At 31.2% G+C, this 16,479-nt stretch overlaps 1 protein-coding gene across 18 annotated transcripts in view; it reads left to right on the forward strand.

Annotated features, from left to right (window-relative positions):
• GULP1 (GULP PTB domain containing engulfment adaptor 1) overlaps positions 1 to 16,479 on the forward strand; it is a 203,932-nt gene that overhangs the window by 170,856 nt on the left and 16,597 nt on the right. For 11 of the 18 annotated variants that reach the window (XM_039844208.1, XM_039844199.1, XM_039844197.1 and 8 more), the window contains 4 exons: positions 1,759 to 1,896; positions 10,429 to 10,545; positions 10,739 to 10,819; positions 11,223 to 11,315. In XM_039844208.1, coding sequence (XP_039700142.1) covers positions 1,759 to 1,896; positions 10,429 to 10,545; positions 10,739 to 10,819; positions 11,223 to 11,315 — 429 coding nt within the window. The remainder of the gene's footprint in view (positions 1 to 1,758; positions 1,897 to 10,428; positions 10,546 to 10,738; positions 10,820 to 11,222; positions 11,316 to 16,479) is intronic. The other 7 variants (XM_039844216.1, XM_039844214.1, XM_039844211.1 and 4 more) reach the window with 2 other exon arrangements.

A 16,479-nucleotide genomic window follows, 5' to 3' on the forward strand; every position in this document is an offset into this window, starting at 1 on the left:
GTACTCTGAAACAGAGCCATAGCAGCTCTTCTGCACATCAGTGCCCCTAGGAGATTATAGATGCCTATTGCTAGAATCCACCTAAGCCTTTCAGATTTAGAATCTGCAAAACAAGACTTAACATCTGTATTTTAACAAACAACAAACAAACAAACAAACAAAACCTTACCAGGTGATTCTGATGCAAACTGTTCATAGATACGCATTTAGGAACCATTGAGGAGATGTGAGTGAACCAAAAAATATCTGCCATTCATTTTATTTTGGGTAAAAGTTGTAATTTAGGGGAAAAATATGGTGCTCCTCAGACTAATTTATTTATAGTAAAATATATAGGAGGTAGGATTTAAAAATTCAGTATTAATCTAACATGGACTTGATAGAAATAGACTTTTTCAATCCCATATGGATGGATGAAAATGGAAGTAAAAAGCAATCTCAGTTGGCTCCAGTAGCTTTCTGTGTGTTTTCCCCTTTCTGCTTTTCTCACTTGTCCTCCAAATGAAGATTATGCTGTGCTAGGAAGAGGTATTATAGGTGAAATGAGGGTTTATTTACTTTTTGTTCCAATTCCAATAAAATGTCATCAATATTAAAGGATAAATGTGTTCTCACGATAGTTTATTGTGTTCCCAAGTCTTTATCCTGTCTCAACAAAAAATTAGTACTATACATTTAAAATCCATAAAGATCTATCACAACAAAAATCCCACACAAATAATATAAAATTGTAATTTTCAGCTCCTTAGTCTTCTTTTGTTAGGACGATACTTCTGCTAATCTAAACAAATGAAGGTGATTCCCAGCTTTTATAACCAAAGGCTTTCTGAGATCATACTGGTATGTGAATTAATGAAAGAATTGCATAGGTTTCACCACCAACTATGTGAATGGTATGTTTTCATATTACTTATTCCTTTTATACATGGAAAAAAAATCATCTTTTTCTGTATCCTATAGTAATGATAGTTCCTCTTTATGTATCATTAACATGATCGTATAATTAATAAACTGATGTAGACCTGCTATCACTATTTGAGAGCTACGATGCAACTGAAGGCTATTGTTTGATTGACTGTATTAACATTAAAACAAATATGTCAATAAGAAGAGACTGGTCGATCAGACAAAATATAGGACAGTTTCAGACAGATGTGGTCATTGTTCATCTCAGCACTAACACAAGAAAGAGAAGATGCTCTCATCCAAAGCCTTAGTAGGTTAAGCCCTTCTTTTTAGCATGTTCCTTCCTGCTGTTGAAATGGATGGATCAGTCTATCTAGTAATGACAAAAAAAATGACAATCATGTAATATACTTCCTCATTTTAATTTTCGTGCTTGCCAAGCAACCCTTTGATGACTTACAATTTGGTTTGTATGCAGGGAAAGAATGCACTGCTGTAGACAAATTCTCTCAGCATTTATTTGTGTATCTCATTTCGGTCTGATAAACAGTAAAGTGAGTAAGAATGATATATCAAATGTCAGCAAGCTCTGAAAACCCATGAAATTCTGATCGTTCATATTTTGTTCGTGTTTTTCTAAGTACCATTGAAATGATTATCCTAAGTCAAGGGGTTCATCTCCATTATGTATTTGTTTAAGCTTGGGGTATATGTAATTATAAAATCGAAATTTGACAGAATATTGTTTCGCTTTTAAAGTCATGTGTTGTATGTTCTTAACACTAGCTTTTTTTCCATTTCAGAAAATGGAAAAAAAAACTCAGCTATGTTTATTTCTACATGTGTTCACAGGAAGTCCAACACAATTGCCAGCTTCATAGAATATCATTTTGTGCAGATGATAAAACTGACAAGAGGATATTCACTTTCATATGCAAAGATTCTGAGTCAAATAAACATTTGTGCTATGTATTTGACAGCGAAAAGTGTGTAAGTATGCCAGATGTTTTAGGGTGGTTTGTTCTGTTTTACAAGCCAGGAATTATCTTGTTTCCGGCATTAGTAAAGTATTTGGAAATGAATAAAGCCTGCAAATACTTAGCTACACTAATAGATCCATCCTGTCATGAGAATATGCTTCAGGATTTCATCCTTAACTAAATTCTCATGTTCCGGGGGCACAAGCTTGCATGCGAATTTCTTCTTAGAATGTCATGCCTGCTTATCTTATGCATTTATTTCTCTTATAATCTTTTAATTTATTTGCAATTTGAATATTAAATATGAGTTAGTAATATGTACATAATGCAAAGAGTAATGGTGAGCAAAGCTATTTTTCCTATAATATAATTGATCTGGTGAAAATAAATATTTTAAACTCCAGGAAATGAAATGTGTATGGATCCTTAAAAAAATCTCCAATACTTTGAAAATATGTTTCTTAACTTTCATTATTCAGAAAACTTAATTTAAATGAAAGGTAATAGAATTGTATGTGCGTTTGTGTGCTACATGAATGCATGCATATTAGCCTGTGAATGTAATCTAAAGTTCTTAGTAAGTAAGAACAATCAGGGAATTCCAAAGTTAAGTTCTGCCATAGTTCTTTCATCTTCTGGAATTTTAAGGAAAACCCTGTGTCTTGATTATAAGCATAAGCTAATGCTAATCATAACCTAGTCCGAGGTCCTGTTTTAAAACGTAGTTGTGAATTTTAAGCACACATTGCAGCATTGGTGGCTTTAGTGAAGGAAGAACATCTAACCTCAACAACATTCTTGGCTTAAACAGGAAAAAGAACTTAATTCATTTATTTGTTCATTTTTCATGCTGTCAACAATACCAGAGGACTAATATTATTATCCCTATTATGTAATTTATTTCTGGTTTTGGTATGTGACCTTCAAAACAAATATCTTTTTATTTGTCCATATAGCTTCCACGTCAGGTAGACAATATATGCTCTGTAAATTTTTCCTTAAAAAAATACTATTTGGAAAAATTTGCAAAATGTAGAACAAGTTATCTGTATCTGTTAAATTATAAGGCTCTAAAAAGGCAAACTAATGTGCTAAGCTACTTGATGTCAAAATATCTTTTGAGGATTTTATGAACATTATGGAATAACACATCAGAAAAATATGCTTACTTATATAAGGAATACTATGTGCATGATAACAATTTTATATGAAATTCAAGTTGTTTTTTAAATTTATCCTATTGAATGAATGCATTATATTTAATGTTCCAAGTGCTTCTTAACCATGATTGTTTGCATGTTTTTCTCCATGTGATTGAGAAAATTAAAATAGATGTATGTGTAAGATAGAATAATCTTTTGCCACTGTGTAGTTACATTGTTTCCTCCTGATCATAATTGTCTATACTTGATTTCCTGAATTTCAATTTTTTTATTTCTTTTTTTCTATTATTAAGTTTATTGGGGTAACATTGGTAAATACAATTATATAATTTTCAGGTGTACATTATAATTTGACATCCATATGTTCTATTGTGTGTTTACCACCCAAAGTCCAGTTTCCTTTAGCTAACATATATTTGATCCCCTTTACCCACTTCACCTTCCCCCTACTCCACTATATTTGACCCTCTTTTTCCCACCTACCTCCCCCTTCCTCCCTCACCCCCTAACCTCTGATAACCACTAGTCTATAGTCCATGTCCATGAGTCTCTGTTCGTTTGTCCTGCTCATTTGTTGCTTTTAGGTTTATATCCCATATATAAGTGATATCATGTAATTTTCAACTTTTTCTGTCTGGCTTATTATGCTTAGCATGATTATCTCGTGATCAACTTCTTGATCCATTATTTCCTTTGGATATAGCCTATTAGTGTTTTTTTTTTTTTTTTTTTCTTGAAGTTTGAAAATAATTTCTTGAAGCCTATAGCAGTGGCTCACAACCATTATTTTGCATAATATTCATAAGAAGGGTCTTGAAAATAAAGCCCTCAAAAAATAAGTTCATATTAATTGGGGCTGGAGCTCAGGAAATCTACATTTAATAAGTTCGCCAAGTGATTCTGCTTCAGGCAGACAGAAGTCTGGACTTTGAAAGGATCCAAGATATCTCTCCAACTACAGTCAGCATCACTTTCATGAGCCCAAAGAAGACATGTTTCTTCAAAGTTTCGTTATGTTATATTCACCTCAAGGTTTTATTTGCTGTAATTATAACAATAACTATATTTATAAAATTGATTTTGAAATGTACATAGAATTTTCGATATGCTAATTTCTTTAATTTTAATTTTAAACAACTAATCTTAGAGTGACAGAATCAAGATTAAAATTCGACATTAGATTGGCATTGAAGCTTTTGTTGCATTATGCTGTATTATTCTCATAACTGACCTGTTCCAGAGTCCATCTGCTTTTAATGAGGCCTTTGTCTTATCTCCTCATTTTATCTTTTCAGTACTTCTGTAAAATTGTTGAGAGTTGAAAGATAGATGGCATCCATCATAATGTGCCATGAAGCTGGAATTCACTACTTTATTAACAGCATCATGTTGTGTTAATGAGTCTTCCTCCTTCTGTGGTGACAATGAAGATCACATGGGGAGCTAGAGTACTAAGCCTTGCCAAGCAGTAATAAAGAGAGGCCAAGTGAGGAAGCTGAACATCTATTCCCACAAGGCAGTGATGAGGCAGTGCTCTCCCATTCCCATTCTCCTACTGAAATTCTATGAGAGTGAACCACCCAAAACAAAAAGTTTAAATAATTTCTAGAGTCTCAGATAATATGTAAAGTACCCAGTATTCAATTAAAAATCACTCAGGATATCAAGAAACAAGATCTTAAACTAAATTAATAAAAAAGATGACCAATAGATCCCAACACTGAGATGAGAGAATATTAGAATTACCAAAGATTTTAAAGAGACATCATAAAGATAATTTTTTAAAAATTATATGCACAACTAAAACAATTTTTTAAAGAAAATTTTATCAAAGAAATAGAAAATCTAAGCAAAGAAGTAGAAGATATAAAGAAAACACCAGTACTAAAATAGACCATATCTTGAGATATAAAATAAATTTCAAAAATTTAAAAGAATTGAAGCAACTAAGAAAGAACAACAAAGAAATCAATCTAAAAAAATAACAGAATAATCACAGAAAAATCTTGAAACACTTGTAAATGAAACGTCACATTTGTAAACATTCCATCTGTCAGAGAGGAATTTACAAAGGAAAAAATTTATGATGCAGTGAACTATGTGTAAATGAAATAGAACATAACATTTTTGTGCTATAGATAAAATAATGCTGACAGAAATTTATAACAGCTAAGTTAATGCATTAGGAAAAAATATGTCTCAAATCCATAATTTAAGCTCCCACCTCAAGTACCTAGAAAACAAAATATCAAAATAAACTCAAAGTAAGCAGAAGGAAGAATATAAGAAAGGTGAAAAAGAAATTAATGAAATTAAAAACAAACGAATAGAGACAATGAAACAAAGAACTGGTTCTTTGAAAGATCATAAAAGTAACAAAAATGTAGTAAGATTGGCAAAGAAAAAAAAAAGGAAAGACACAAGTTACCAATGTCAGGAATAAAATAGGAGATTTTTATCGCCGACCCTCCAGATAGCAAAAGAATAATAAGATGCTATAAATAGCTATACACATAAATTTGATGACAAGGATTAATTGAATTAACTTTTCAAGAAACAAAAACTACGTTAAATCACCTAATATTAAATATATAATTTGAACAGCCCCATAACTATAAAGGAAATTGAACTTATAATTTAAAACGTATTAAAAGAGAAATCGCCAGGCCTAGATAGTTTCACTGGAGGAACCTATAAAATACTTAAAGAATTACCATTCTATACAACCTATTTCAAAAAAATAGAAGTGAGAGCACTCCTCAATTCATTTTATGAAACTATTATTTTTCTAATAGCAAAACTAGACATAGTACATAAAAGAAAGAAAATTACAGACCAAATTTTATCCCTTAAGAATGTATATGCAAGGATTCCTAATAAATTATTAGCAAATATAATTCAGCAAAATATAAAAATAATAATATGCAAAGATGAAGTAGAGGTTGCTCTTGGCATGCAAGTCTTGTTCAATATTCAAATATCTAACAATGTAACCAACCATATTAACAGGATGAAAATGAAAAATCATACGATCATATAATTAGTGCTTTAAAAATGCTTGAAAAAAATCAAATTCTATTTATGATTAAGTACTGCCAGAAAATAGGATTATAAGGTAAATTCTTCAATTTGATAAAGAGCATTTAAAATTGAAACTATAGATAATATTTAACTTAATGGTGAAAAACTGAATGCTTTCTTCCTAAAAGTCAGAAAAAGGCCAGGATTTCTACTTCAGCCATTGTTATTAAACACAGTCCTGGAAGTTCTAGCCATTGCAATAAAGCAAGAAAAGAAAATAAGCATACAGATTATAAAGGAAGAAATAAAACAGACCTTTTTTTGCAGATACATGATTATTTACAGGGAAAATCCAAATGAGTTTACAAAAAATACCTTGGTCTATTAAGTGAGTTCAGTAAGGTGCAGAACACATAATAAACATATAAACATCAATTGTATAACTATATGCTAGCAATGAACACATGAATACAAAATTTACAATTACTTTAAAAAGTACATATTTATAACCCTAACATGTGAAACTTGTATTAGACTTGTATGTCAAAAACTACAAATCACTGATGAAAGAAATAAAAGGAGATGTAAATAAATAGATATACCATGTTTATGGATTCAAGAACTCTGTCTAGTATATATATCAGTTCTCTCCAAAGTAATGTACAGGTTTAACACAGTTTCTGTCAAATTCATAGCAAGATTTGTTGTTAGATATAGATAAGATCATTCTAAAATGTATATGGTAAGGCAAATGAACTAGAATTGCTAAAACAGTTTGGAAGAAATGGAATAAATCAGTTTACCCCATTTCAAGACTTATTATACCCTTAAAGTAATCAAGACTAGTTTTGGTGAGGGAATAGATAAATACATTAATGGAATCGAATAGAGATCACAGAAATCAACTCACACAAATATACCCCACTGATTTTTGACAAAGGTACAAAAGCAACATAACAGATGCAAATACAAAAGATGGCCATTTCAACATATGGTGCTGGTAAACTTGGATCTCCATGGACAAGCAAAATACACCTGACCTAAACCTCACACTTTTTACAATAATTAACTGAAAATGTATCATGGATTAAATGTAAAATGTACAATAAAAAACATTTAGAACAAAACACAAGGAGAATCTTCAGGCTGGACAGAGTTCTTAGACTTGACACCCAAAGCAAGATCTGTAAATGGAATAAGCGACAAATTTGACTTTATCAAAAATAAACAGTTTCTCTGTGAAAGGCCTTATGAAGGGGATAAGGAGACAAGCTAAGACTGGGAGAAAATATTTGCAAACTTGTATCAGACATTAGACTAGTGTCTACAATATATAAAGAACTTTCAAAAATCAACAGCATAAAAACAATTTATCAAGTTGGAAAATGCACAAAAGATATGAAGGAACATTTCATTAAAGAGGATAGTCAGATAGCAAATAAGGATATGAAAAAATGTTACCATTGGTACCCATCGGGGAAATGCAAATTAAAATCAAAGTGAGATATCCATCAGAAAGGCTAAAATAAAAAAGTGATAATACTAAATGCTGGTAAAAATGTGAGAAAATGGATTATGTGTACATTTTTGGTGAGGATATAAAATGGTACAGCCACTAAGGAAAATTTTTGGCACTTTTATACAAAACTAAACATGCAACTATTGTATGACCCATTTAGGCATTTACTCCAGAGAAATCAAAACTTACGTTCACACAAACACTTACACAAAAATGTATATAGAAATTTATTCATAATAGTCATAAACTACAAAACCCTAGATAATGGGTGAATGGTTCGACAAACAATGGTACATTCAAACCATGGAGTACTTCCTATCAGCAGTAAAGAGGAATGAACTGTTAATATACATGACAACCTTGATGACTCTCCAGATATGTTGTGAAAAAAGTCAGTCCCAAAAGCTTACATACTGTATGTTCCATTTGTATAACGTCTTGACATAACGAAATTATGGAAATGGAGAACAGATTAGTCTTTTCCAGGAGTTAAGGACAGGGTAGGATAGAGAGGAAGAGGATGTGGCTATAAACAGCAAGATGAGGGATTCTCATGCTGATGGAATTATTCTATATCTTGACAATACTAAGTCGGTTGTGATTTGCACGATAGTTTTATGTCTTACATTGGGAGAAAGTGTTTAAAGGGTATACAAGATCTCTCTGTATTATTTCTTACAACTATATAAATCTAAAATTATTGCAAAATTAAATGTTTAATAAAAAAAAAAAAAACTGGAAAATAAATTCTGAACTATTTAGACCAACCCTTTGATCACATTTTAAATAAATCTAGGTCAGAGTGATTTAGTGCCTTTTCCAGAGTCACAAAGCTATATAGCAACAGAATCAGAACTGCAATCCAAGACCCTAGATTCCTATTTTTACATTCTTCCTGTCATATTATATTACCTGTATGATTGTGACCTCTCTGGAGTCCTTCTGCTCTTCATTCTATTCATTTGTTGTATTTGATATAGTTAGTATTTCTGTGAATTTCTAAGAACTTGTTTGAAATTTAAATGGCTTATCTTAGTATGCTAAGAAACTGGAACTCACTTTATTAGTATCATCATATCATATTATTAAGATTTAATATTTACACAATTTTTATACTCATAAGTTTACAAAATAAAATTAGACTATGAGTACATATTATAATGTGATTGATTTGGTTATTTTAAGAGAAAGATAGTCACTGTCAACTGTTTAGTCATTATTTTGATAGTTTGTATTTTTTACAATTTTGTTTTCAAATGTTAATACATATATTTTATTCACTGGATATTGCACTCGATAAAATTTAAATAGTAGCCCCAACAAGCTGATGAGACCTACATGTTTTCTTTTAATTATGTGAAATGAAATGTAAAATAATGCAAAGTTTAAAACTTCTCTCTTATTAACTAATTGTAAAGAAAGATTCGTGTGTCAAAAGAATCATACATTATTATTACTAGAAGGAATCATTGCATTCAGTCTTTTTTACCAGGTGTATTTATTTGTAAGCTATTTATTATATATTCTTGTTAGATTTCACGTTTGCTTTGAGAACATTTTTTGAAATAAAGTTTTTTTGAATTTAAATGGATCCCCTTAGCTTAGTCATTCATGAAACTAGGCTAATACAATAAGGGAACTACAAATTAAAAAGACATTTCTTTTTTCTGCTTTTTCATGAGACAGTTTGCAATGTAATTTAGATGTTTATTTTGCCTTTTTTAGTTAACTGGGTTGAATGCTATGAATATATATATATTTTTTATGGCTAAAAGTCTTAAACAAATAGTGAACTACAAAAATTACAATTTCTTAATTAAATCTAAGCTTTATTAATAAAGCATAGTTTTAATTTAGATTGCTTGTAGCATAGCAGAAAGTTTTAGGATTTGCAGTAGATTAGTGAAAGCATAGTACTTTCAAGATTTAATGTTACTAGCAGTTTTTATGTCATGTCAAGTTCTTAGAATTGAATGTGATGTATTTGTGATGCATTCAGTTAATTTATTTACTAAATTTGTTTATAATGTTAATAAAGTAAATAAACCTTTAATGTTTACATTGTGTAAGACACTGTTATATCAGTTGAGTTATGAAGGAAGAAGAAATGACCAGGCGGATTTAGGATATTTGTGGCAGTTTCAAGTTGTAAATTGTTTACCAGTTCAAATACAGATGATAGATATATATTGTTCAATCAACAGTGTTTTACAAAAATAATGTTTACTTAAAATTGGGAGCTTTCATATAAAGATTCAGATTTATGACCTCATCTCGCATATTTAAAATCTGACAGCTCTGTGTCAGAATTGCTTACTTCCGCAAGCCAACAATTAACTGGAACTGAGCAGCAGTTGCTCCATTTAGAGAGGGCATATCTCAAGTTTTCTACAGCACCACCCAGACAACCTCATTCAAGCTACTTGCCAGGTTTAACAGACCCTCCTCACTAGGAAGAGGAAATAAGTAGCAAAGCAATGAGAGAAACCGCAGTTGACACTATGCTTTCATTTGATAGGCACTAAGTATTTGAGGAAGAGAGGAAAACAAACTAGGAAAAAAAATACCGTGATAAAAGAGATGAGGAGTGGGACAGGACTCTTGCTTTCAATTTCAACAGCTATTCATTTAATTGCCAAGACATTTTTTTTTTTTTATGTTGTGCATGGGTAGGCATTTAATTATTTTGTTAGCAGAGCCAACTTTGTTCAATTACTACACTTCTACCCTCATCCATTGCCCTTTTGAAGTACCTCATGTGAATGTTTTTCTTGATTCAAAGAATAGTCTGACATATTATTATTGAAATGCAAATCATCTTTGTTTTATTTTTACAAAGGCTGAAGAGATAACTTTAACAATCGGCCAAGCATTTGACCTGGCATACAGGAAATTTCTAGAATCTGGAGGAAAAGATGTTGAAACAAGAAAACAGATTGCAGGGTTACAGAAAAGAGTGAGTAAACTAAACTTGTTTCACATTTATGTGATGTAAATACAGGGAAACTTGCATATCATCAAACAAATTTAGAAGGCCTGCCATTAAATTTCCCCCACACTGATTGGAACTGCTTTCACTGTGTTCCTATAATTTTTCATTCCTGATCCCCTGCACAGTTTTTAACCATTTTATATTGAATTCCCACAAGAACTTAGTGTTCTCATGTGACTTTGCTTCACTTCCTGATGCTTCTCATGGGGATCAGAGCAGCAGAAACAGCAGATGCTGGGTAAGTGGTTTCCCATGCAGATCAGATTCCTTTGTAATTAAATTATACCCTTTCTCCATTCTCTTCAAAATCATCATAAGCAAGTTTCACTGTCTTGTGGTTATACTCCAAGATTATGGGTACGGATTGCACAGTGCAACTAGAAAACACAGAGATGAGGTATTAGGAACATGAATTTTGCACACATGTGAAAACATACTTTAAATTTAGTCATATGTCTTTCAAGTGACCTAGAATTCTTTATTTCCCAAGCTTTATCAAATAATTTTCTCTCATGTGCACAAAAGAATGTATTAAAGTTTTAAATAATATGAAGTCCAATTCATTATTGTAGCCATTATAAAATCCAATATTTTCCAAGAGTAAATTTCTGAAGGTTATACAATAATCATTTGCTTTTTAGATTCAAGACTTAGAAACAGAAAATATGGAACTTAAAAACAAAGTACAAGATTTGGAAAACCAATTAAGAACAACCCAGGTATCAACATCTCCAGTAAGTGTATAAAACATGTGTATGTTTTCTCAGAAACAAAAGTTCATGGTGATAAAATATCTCTAGATTATCAGCTCTGAGATATTTCTAGTAATACACTCAGATCAGTAAAACTAAACATGAATAGAGATGAAAAGTGCTAAACAAAGTTAATAAATTAAAATTACATAAGTAGCTCAGATCAGAGTTGTTTTTTCATGTTGCTCTTTTCACTTGTGTTTCTAGAACAATTCTCAATTTGGTCTTTTTCTCTTTGTAGCATATTCTTTCTTTCATTCCTATTGATTACTGTTTACTGAAGTTAGACTTAATGCCCTAAGTCAATCTACCGTTGGAGTATTGAACTTTATTCTAGAAATTGAACTGTTAACAAGGCAGCCCAGTTTTATACTATGTAGTAAAAGTTCCCACTGGGAGTGACACAGTTGTATTTCAGACACTAAAATGAGTAGTAATCTTCGCAGACAACACTCAAGCATTTATAGTTAAATTATTTGCTTTTGATTTATCATAGATTTGAATTCCTTTCCCAGTACTATGTATGATACCATTATTTTGTGATTTTGGCTAAGGGAAATTTTTGGAGGGAGATAGAATTTAAAACAATATTTTTCCTAGGCAAAATATATTTAGTAGATTTTTTCTTTTTTGAATTATCTGATATTCTCCATTAAAATGTATATTTCATTTTATATTTTGAAGATATTTAATATATAACTTACAGCATGTTACTGTAAACTGAAACACAATTATGGCATTTGCAAACTTTCAAAAAGAATTTTTGTTGCAAATTTTTATTTGCAAGTCCATTTGGGTTCAGTGTCTAGGCTAACTCAATGAAAACTTTATATATGTACATATGTATATATGTATGTGTGTGTGTGTGTGTGTGTGTGTGTGTGTAGCGCTCTAGTACTAGAATGTTTCACCAGTTCATCACTATGAGCAATGCTTCTATAAGAAGTTACAATTAGAGTTTCAAATTTGGTGTTCCCTGGAAATGAGTCAAAAAACTTTAATCCTCTAAACTCATACTTTCTCATCTTCCATACTGAAGCAGTTCATATTTCCACTGCCTGACATATAGTTTGTGACAGCAGGGCTGATCCAGCCAAGGTAAGAGAGGATGAGAATGAGGTTCCTACATTCTCATGTACCTTTGTTATACACAGTGAGATACTGGAGCATCCTCTTCAGGTTTTGCCTTATTATAATATTCTTTTTTATTTTTTTCTCTTCACCACCATTACTATTTGCTTCTCATCAAGATTATGACTTTTTTGGGGGTGGAGGGGTGGCTCTCTACCTCAAAGGAACAGATCATCAGCTCAAAATTCTTTAACCTCGGTCCCCAAAAACGAGCAATATCCTTTTGGCTTTTGTTGAAAGTCATATTATAAAGCATTCTGTGAAATAACTAGGAATATAGAGATAATAAAGAGGAGGTTACTTTTTCAAGCAATCTAAATAAGATAGTTGTTCACAAAATTAATTACATATGAAAAGTAGCTTTACTTGAGTATTTATGTTTACAAAGGATTAAAATAAGATCTATCACCATTTTGGTTGCAAATGCAAAGCTTGCTCATTGTATGTCCTCTGTGTCTAGAAGGAAAACTAAGGATATCATGTTGAGGTAGATTTGAAAGGAGCAGAGACATTTGGGGCATGTTGATAAAATAACACTCCCCTCTTATATCTCCTGAAAGTAGACACTGCCCTGGACAAGCACTAGGGCAACTGAAAAAAAAATGGATCAGATTGCGGGGTTATGCATGTGCCTTGGTTATATCACATGGCTACCAAGTTGGCTTCAAAAATGGCAAGGAGCAGGAGGAATAATGAGATGATACCTGTCAGTGTCTGTGACCCTCTGGCTGAGATAGCCATTACAAGCAGTGAGCACAAAAGTTGATATGTAAATGAACACACACTGTCTTTGAATATGTTAATTTATTCAGTAATTCTCATTGATAGAGTCATTTATGTAAAAAATGATAGTTATTCAAATAGACAGTTATTAAAATGGATTAACTCTCCTGAAGTTGCTGTTTAATAATTATTATAGATATTGTGTTCATCATAGGACTGAAAGTGTATTAATAGAATGCTCCAAAGATTATAACTAAAAGATTGACTTAAAGGAGAAATCATTTTCTCTAAACTACTATTTGCACGTAATACACTTGTAGAAAAATTATTGCATCATTGATCATTATGCAAATAACTCATAAATTTATAATCTACTTATATTCTCTTATCATGGTAATATCTCTCTCTGTATTTTTATTTTAACTTTTAAAAAATTGCTTGTCATAATTTTTCAGCTTTTAAAGTCTAATAAGATATTAGACTTTTGAAATTGCTGATACACTGGAGGGTACACATCTTCATTAAGATAAAAACATTAAAAAAATTAAAACATAGACTAGTCAATGTACTGTGTACTTGAAACTAATAAAATAAAATTTAAAAAAATAAGAAATTATTTGATTCTTAAAAGAAAATGAACTCAACATTTTTAAATTGCTAAAATATATCTGATTAACTCAAATCATTTTGAAATATTGTTATAGGTTTTTATTAGCAAGTTTTAAAAAAATTTTTGAAGAGCCTATCACCAAATATTTTTGTCTTTTATTTTCAATTTTAGTTACATAGCTGTGAAATAAATTAATATAACACCAAGTGCATCTATATTTATTTTACATCTGTTAAAATGAACTCTTAATTTTCTGATATTAACTAAGAAATAAAATTAAATTACCTATAATTATTTAGTAAATATGAAATATTGCCATGTTTATAAATATCTTCTCTGTTGAAGATTTTTTAATGATTCAAACTTTTGAAATATAACTTTAAAAAACAATAAAATTAGAAATAATTAAAATATAAATTTAAAATATAGGTATCCTTTATTTAATAGTTTGCAATGGATCTGCAGTAAAGCAAATTTCTATTAAGTTAGAAATGTTTTATATCTGTTCTTATGAAATTTGAGCATTAGTTATCAGGGAAGCCCTTTCTGAGCAGGTGGCAATTTATTTAAGACCTGAATGATAAAAGTTAAGAGCTGAAAACAGTAACAAGACCTTGCACCTGAAAGATGGTAATCAAGAACCAAGAAAATTGGAAATGATGTTGAAGAGAGAGTCAGGGTTTAGATTTCATAGGGCCCTATGGGTCATGATAAAGGGTTTTTGTTGTTGTTGTTGATGATTTTTGTTTTGTTTTATTTTGTTTGTTTTGTTTTCTTAATTGCACTGAGCAGGCACTCAAAAGTTCGAAACAGGAAATTTTGGGATCATCTGGCTGCTGTATGTACCATGGGCTATAAAGAGTCTAAAGTGAGGTTCCCAAAGCAGGCTAGGACACTGTTTCAGTAGAGTAGAAGAGGGAGAAGGGTAAATTAGTATAGAATTCTGTCAGTTGAGATGATGAGCATAGGTTGATTATCAATCTATTTTGGAGTTAGAGGTTGCAGGATGTACTGATGCTTGGTTGGGTACTGCAAAATAGAAAAAAAGGATGAGGATTGTCTTTTAAGGTTTTATTCTGAGCATCTGGATTGGTGGTGTCATTTTCTGAAATAGACACAACTTATGGGGAGGTGAATAATAAAGAATCAGTACTTCACTTTTACTCATGTTAACTCTGACTACTGGACAGCCAACTGGAGATGTTTATTAGATGTTGCATATATTTATCTGAAATTCAAGGAGGAGGTCTTGGCTTATCGTATGGTATTTGAATTAAAAAAATTTCTCTTTTTCTTTCATTGTCTGGACTTTTGTTTATTATTTTAGTCAATACACCCATTAGCAATTTCTCAGTGTAAGTTTATAGAGTAGTTTAGTTCTAGCTAAAGAAAACAAAATGACTGTATCATTTTTTTGGTTTCTTTTTTTTTTTTTTTGCTCAGTGTTAAAAGACATTTCTAACTACAAAAATTGTGTATCTTTTATATATGTATACATATATACATATATATGTGTATATATATTCCAAATCTTTTTTCACTTAAATCCAATTCCTCATATGCATGGTGAATGAAGACCATTTCTATTTTCTCATGTATAAAAAGCTAGTTTTTTGCTTGTACTTAACAAATAGAATGCTTACATGTCTTCTAAATACCACTCCAGTGGTTCAATCATAGGTTTCTTTTCTGCCAAATGAAATAGCCTTTGATAGTACCCATATTACATACCTCTGTATCATACTGAAATTGTGGAAATCTTTTCATTGGTTTTAGAAATTGGGTCTTTATTTATACAGTCATTTAGATACACTGAGAAGTTTCCGTTACTTGACTGTGCTGTTTGCTTTTTGCTGTGTTCTAGTGGTTTGGCAATAGATTAGAGGTTGGGTTTTCCACCATTTGGTACTAATTATCTAGGAACAATCTGATTTCCATTTATTACATTCACATGGCAGTGTCGCCTGTATTTATATCAGGAAAAAGGGTTTATTCTGCCCTCCTAGCCTCATGAACGCCTCCAGAAGATTGTTCCATTATAAGTTGTGGGCATAGCAAATTAGATCAAATTGTTCCTCTTGATTCTTCTATCTGGGTGCTTACATTTTACATTTCTGGCTATAGGAGTTTTTAACTAAATCAAACTATTGCCAGGAAGTTAAATGAACAAAATTGTAGTCCTAAGAAATACTGGATTTTCTATTGCTGAGTAAAATAAGTGTCTCCCTTTCAATTAAACCAAGTGTTACTGGATGAAATTCTGCCTTTACATAATCAACTGTGTGGCCTCTGATTAGATTTGATAGGACAATTATAACCTAAAATGTGTATTTTATTGTGGATAAACAAACCTGCCTACTTATCTTCCTCTAACGTTTTCTAAACACCATTGAAGTCAAGATAGGCAAGAGTAGATTGTGAAAACTCTTAATTATACAGCAAGCCAATTGTGAATCTTTAAACAAAGGCATAAATTTTAAACATGAACATCTATTCAAGAACATTTGGTGCCCACAAAAAAATGATTACCAGTCCACAGCTTCACTTTTATAATTGTTACTTGCACAAAAGATGATTCTAAAGAAGTAAACCCTGTCTAACGGGAAGAAAAATATATTTCATTCCAATTCTGACCATGAATACCTGTTCAAATCATTTAATCTCTCATTTTCAGTTTTCCTC

This window comes from Pteropus medius, unplaced genomic scaffold, assembly GCF_902729225.1.
Source record: "Pteropus medius unplaced genomic scaffold, Ma_sr-lr_union100, whole genome shotgun sequence".
Classification (NCBI taxonomy): Eukaryota; Metazoa; Chordata; class Mammalia; order Chiroptera; family Pteropodidae; genus Pteropus; species Pteropus medius.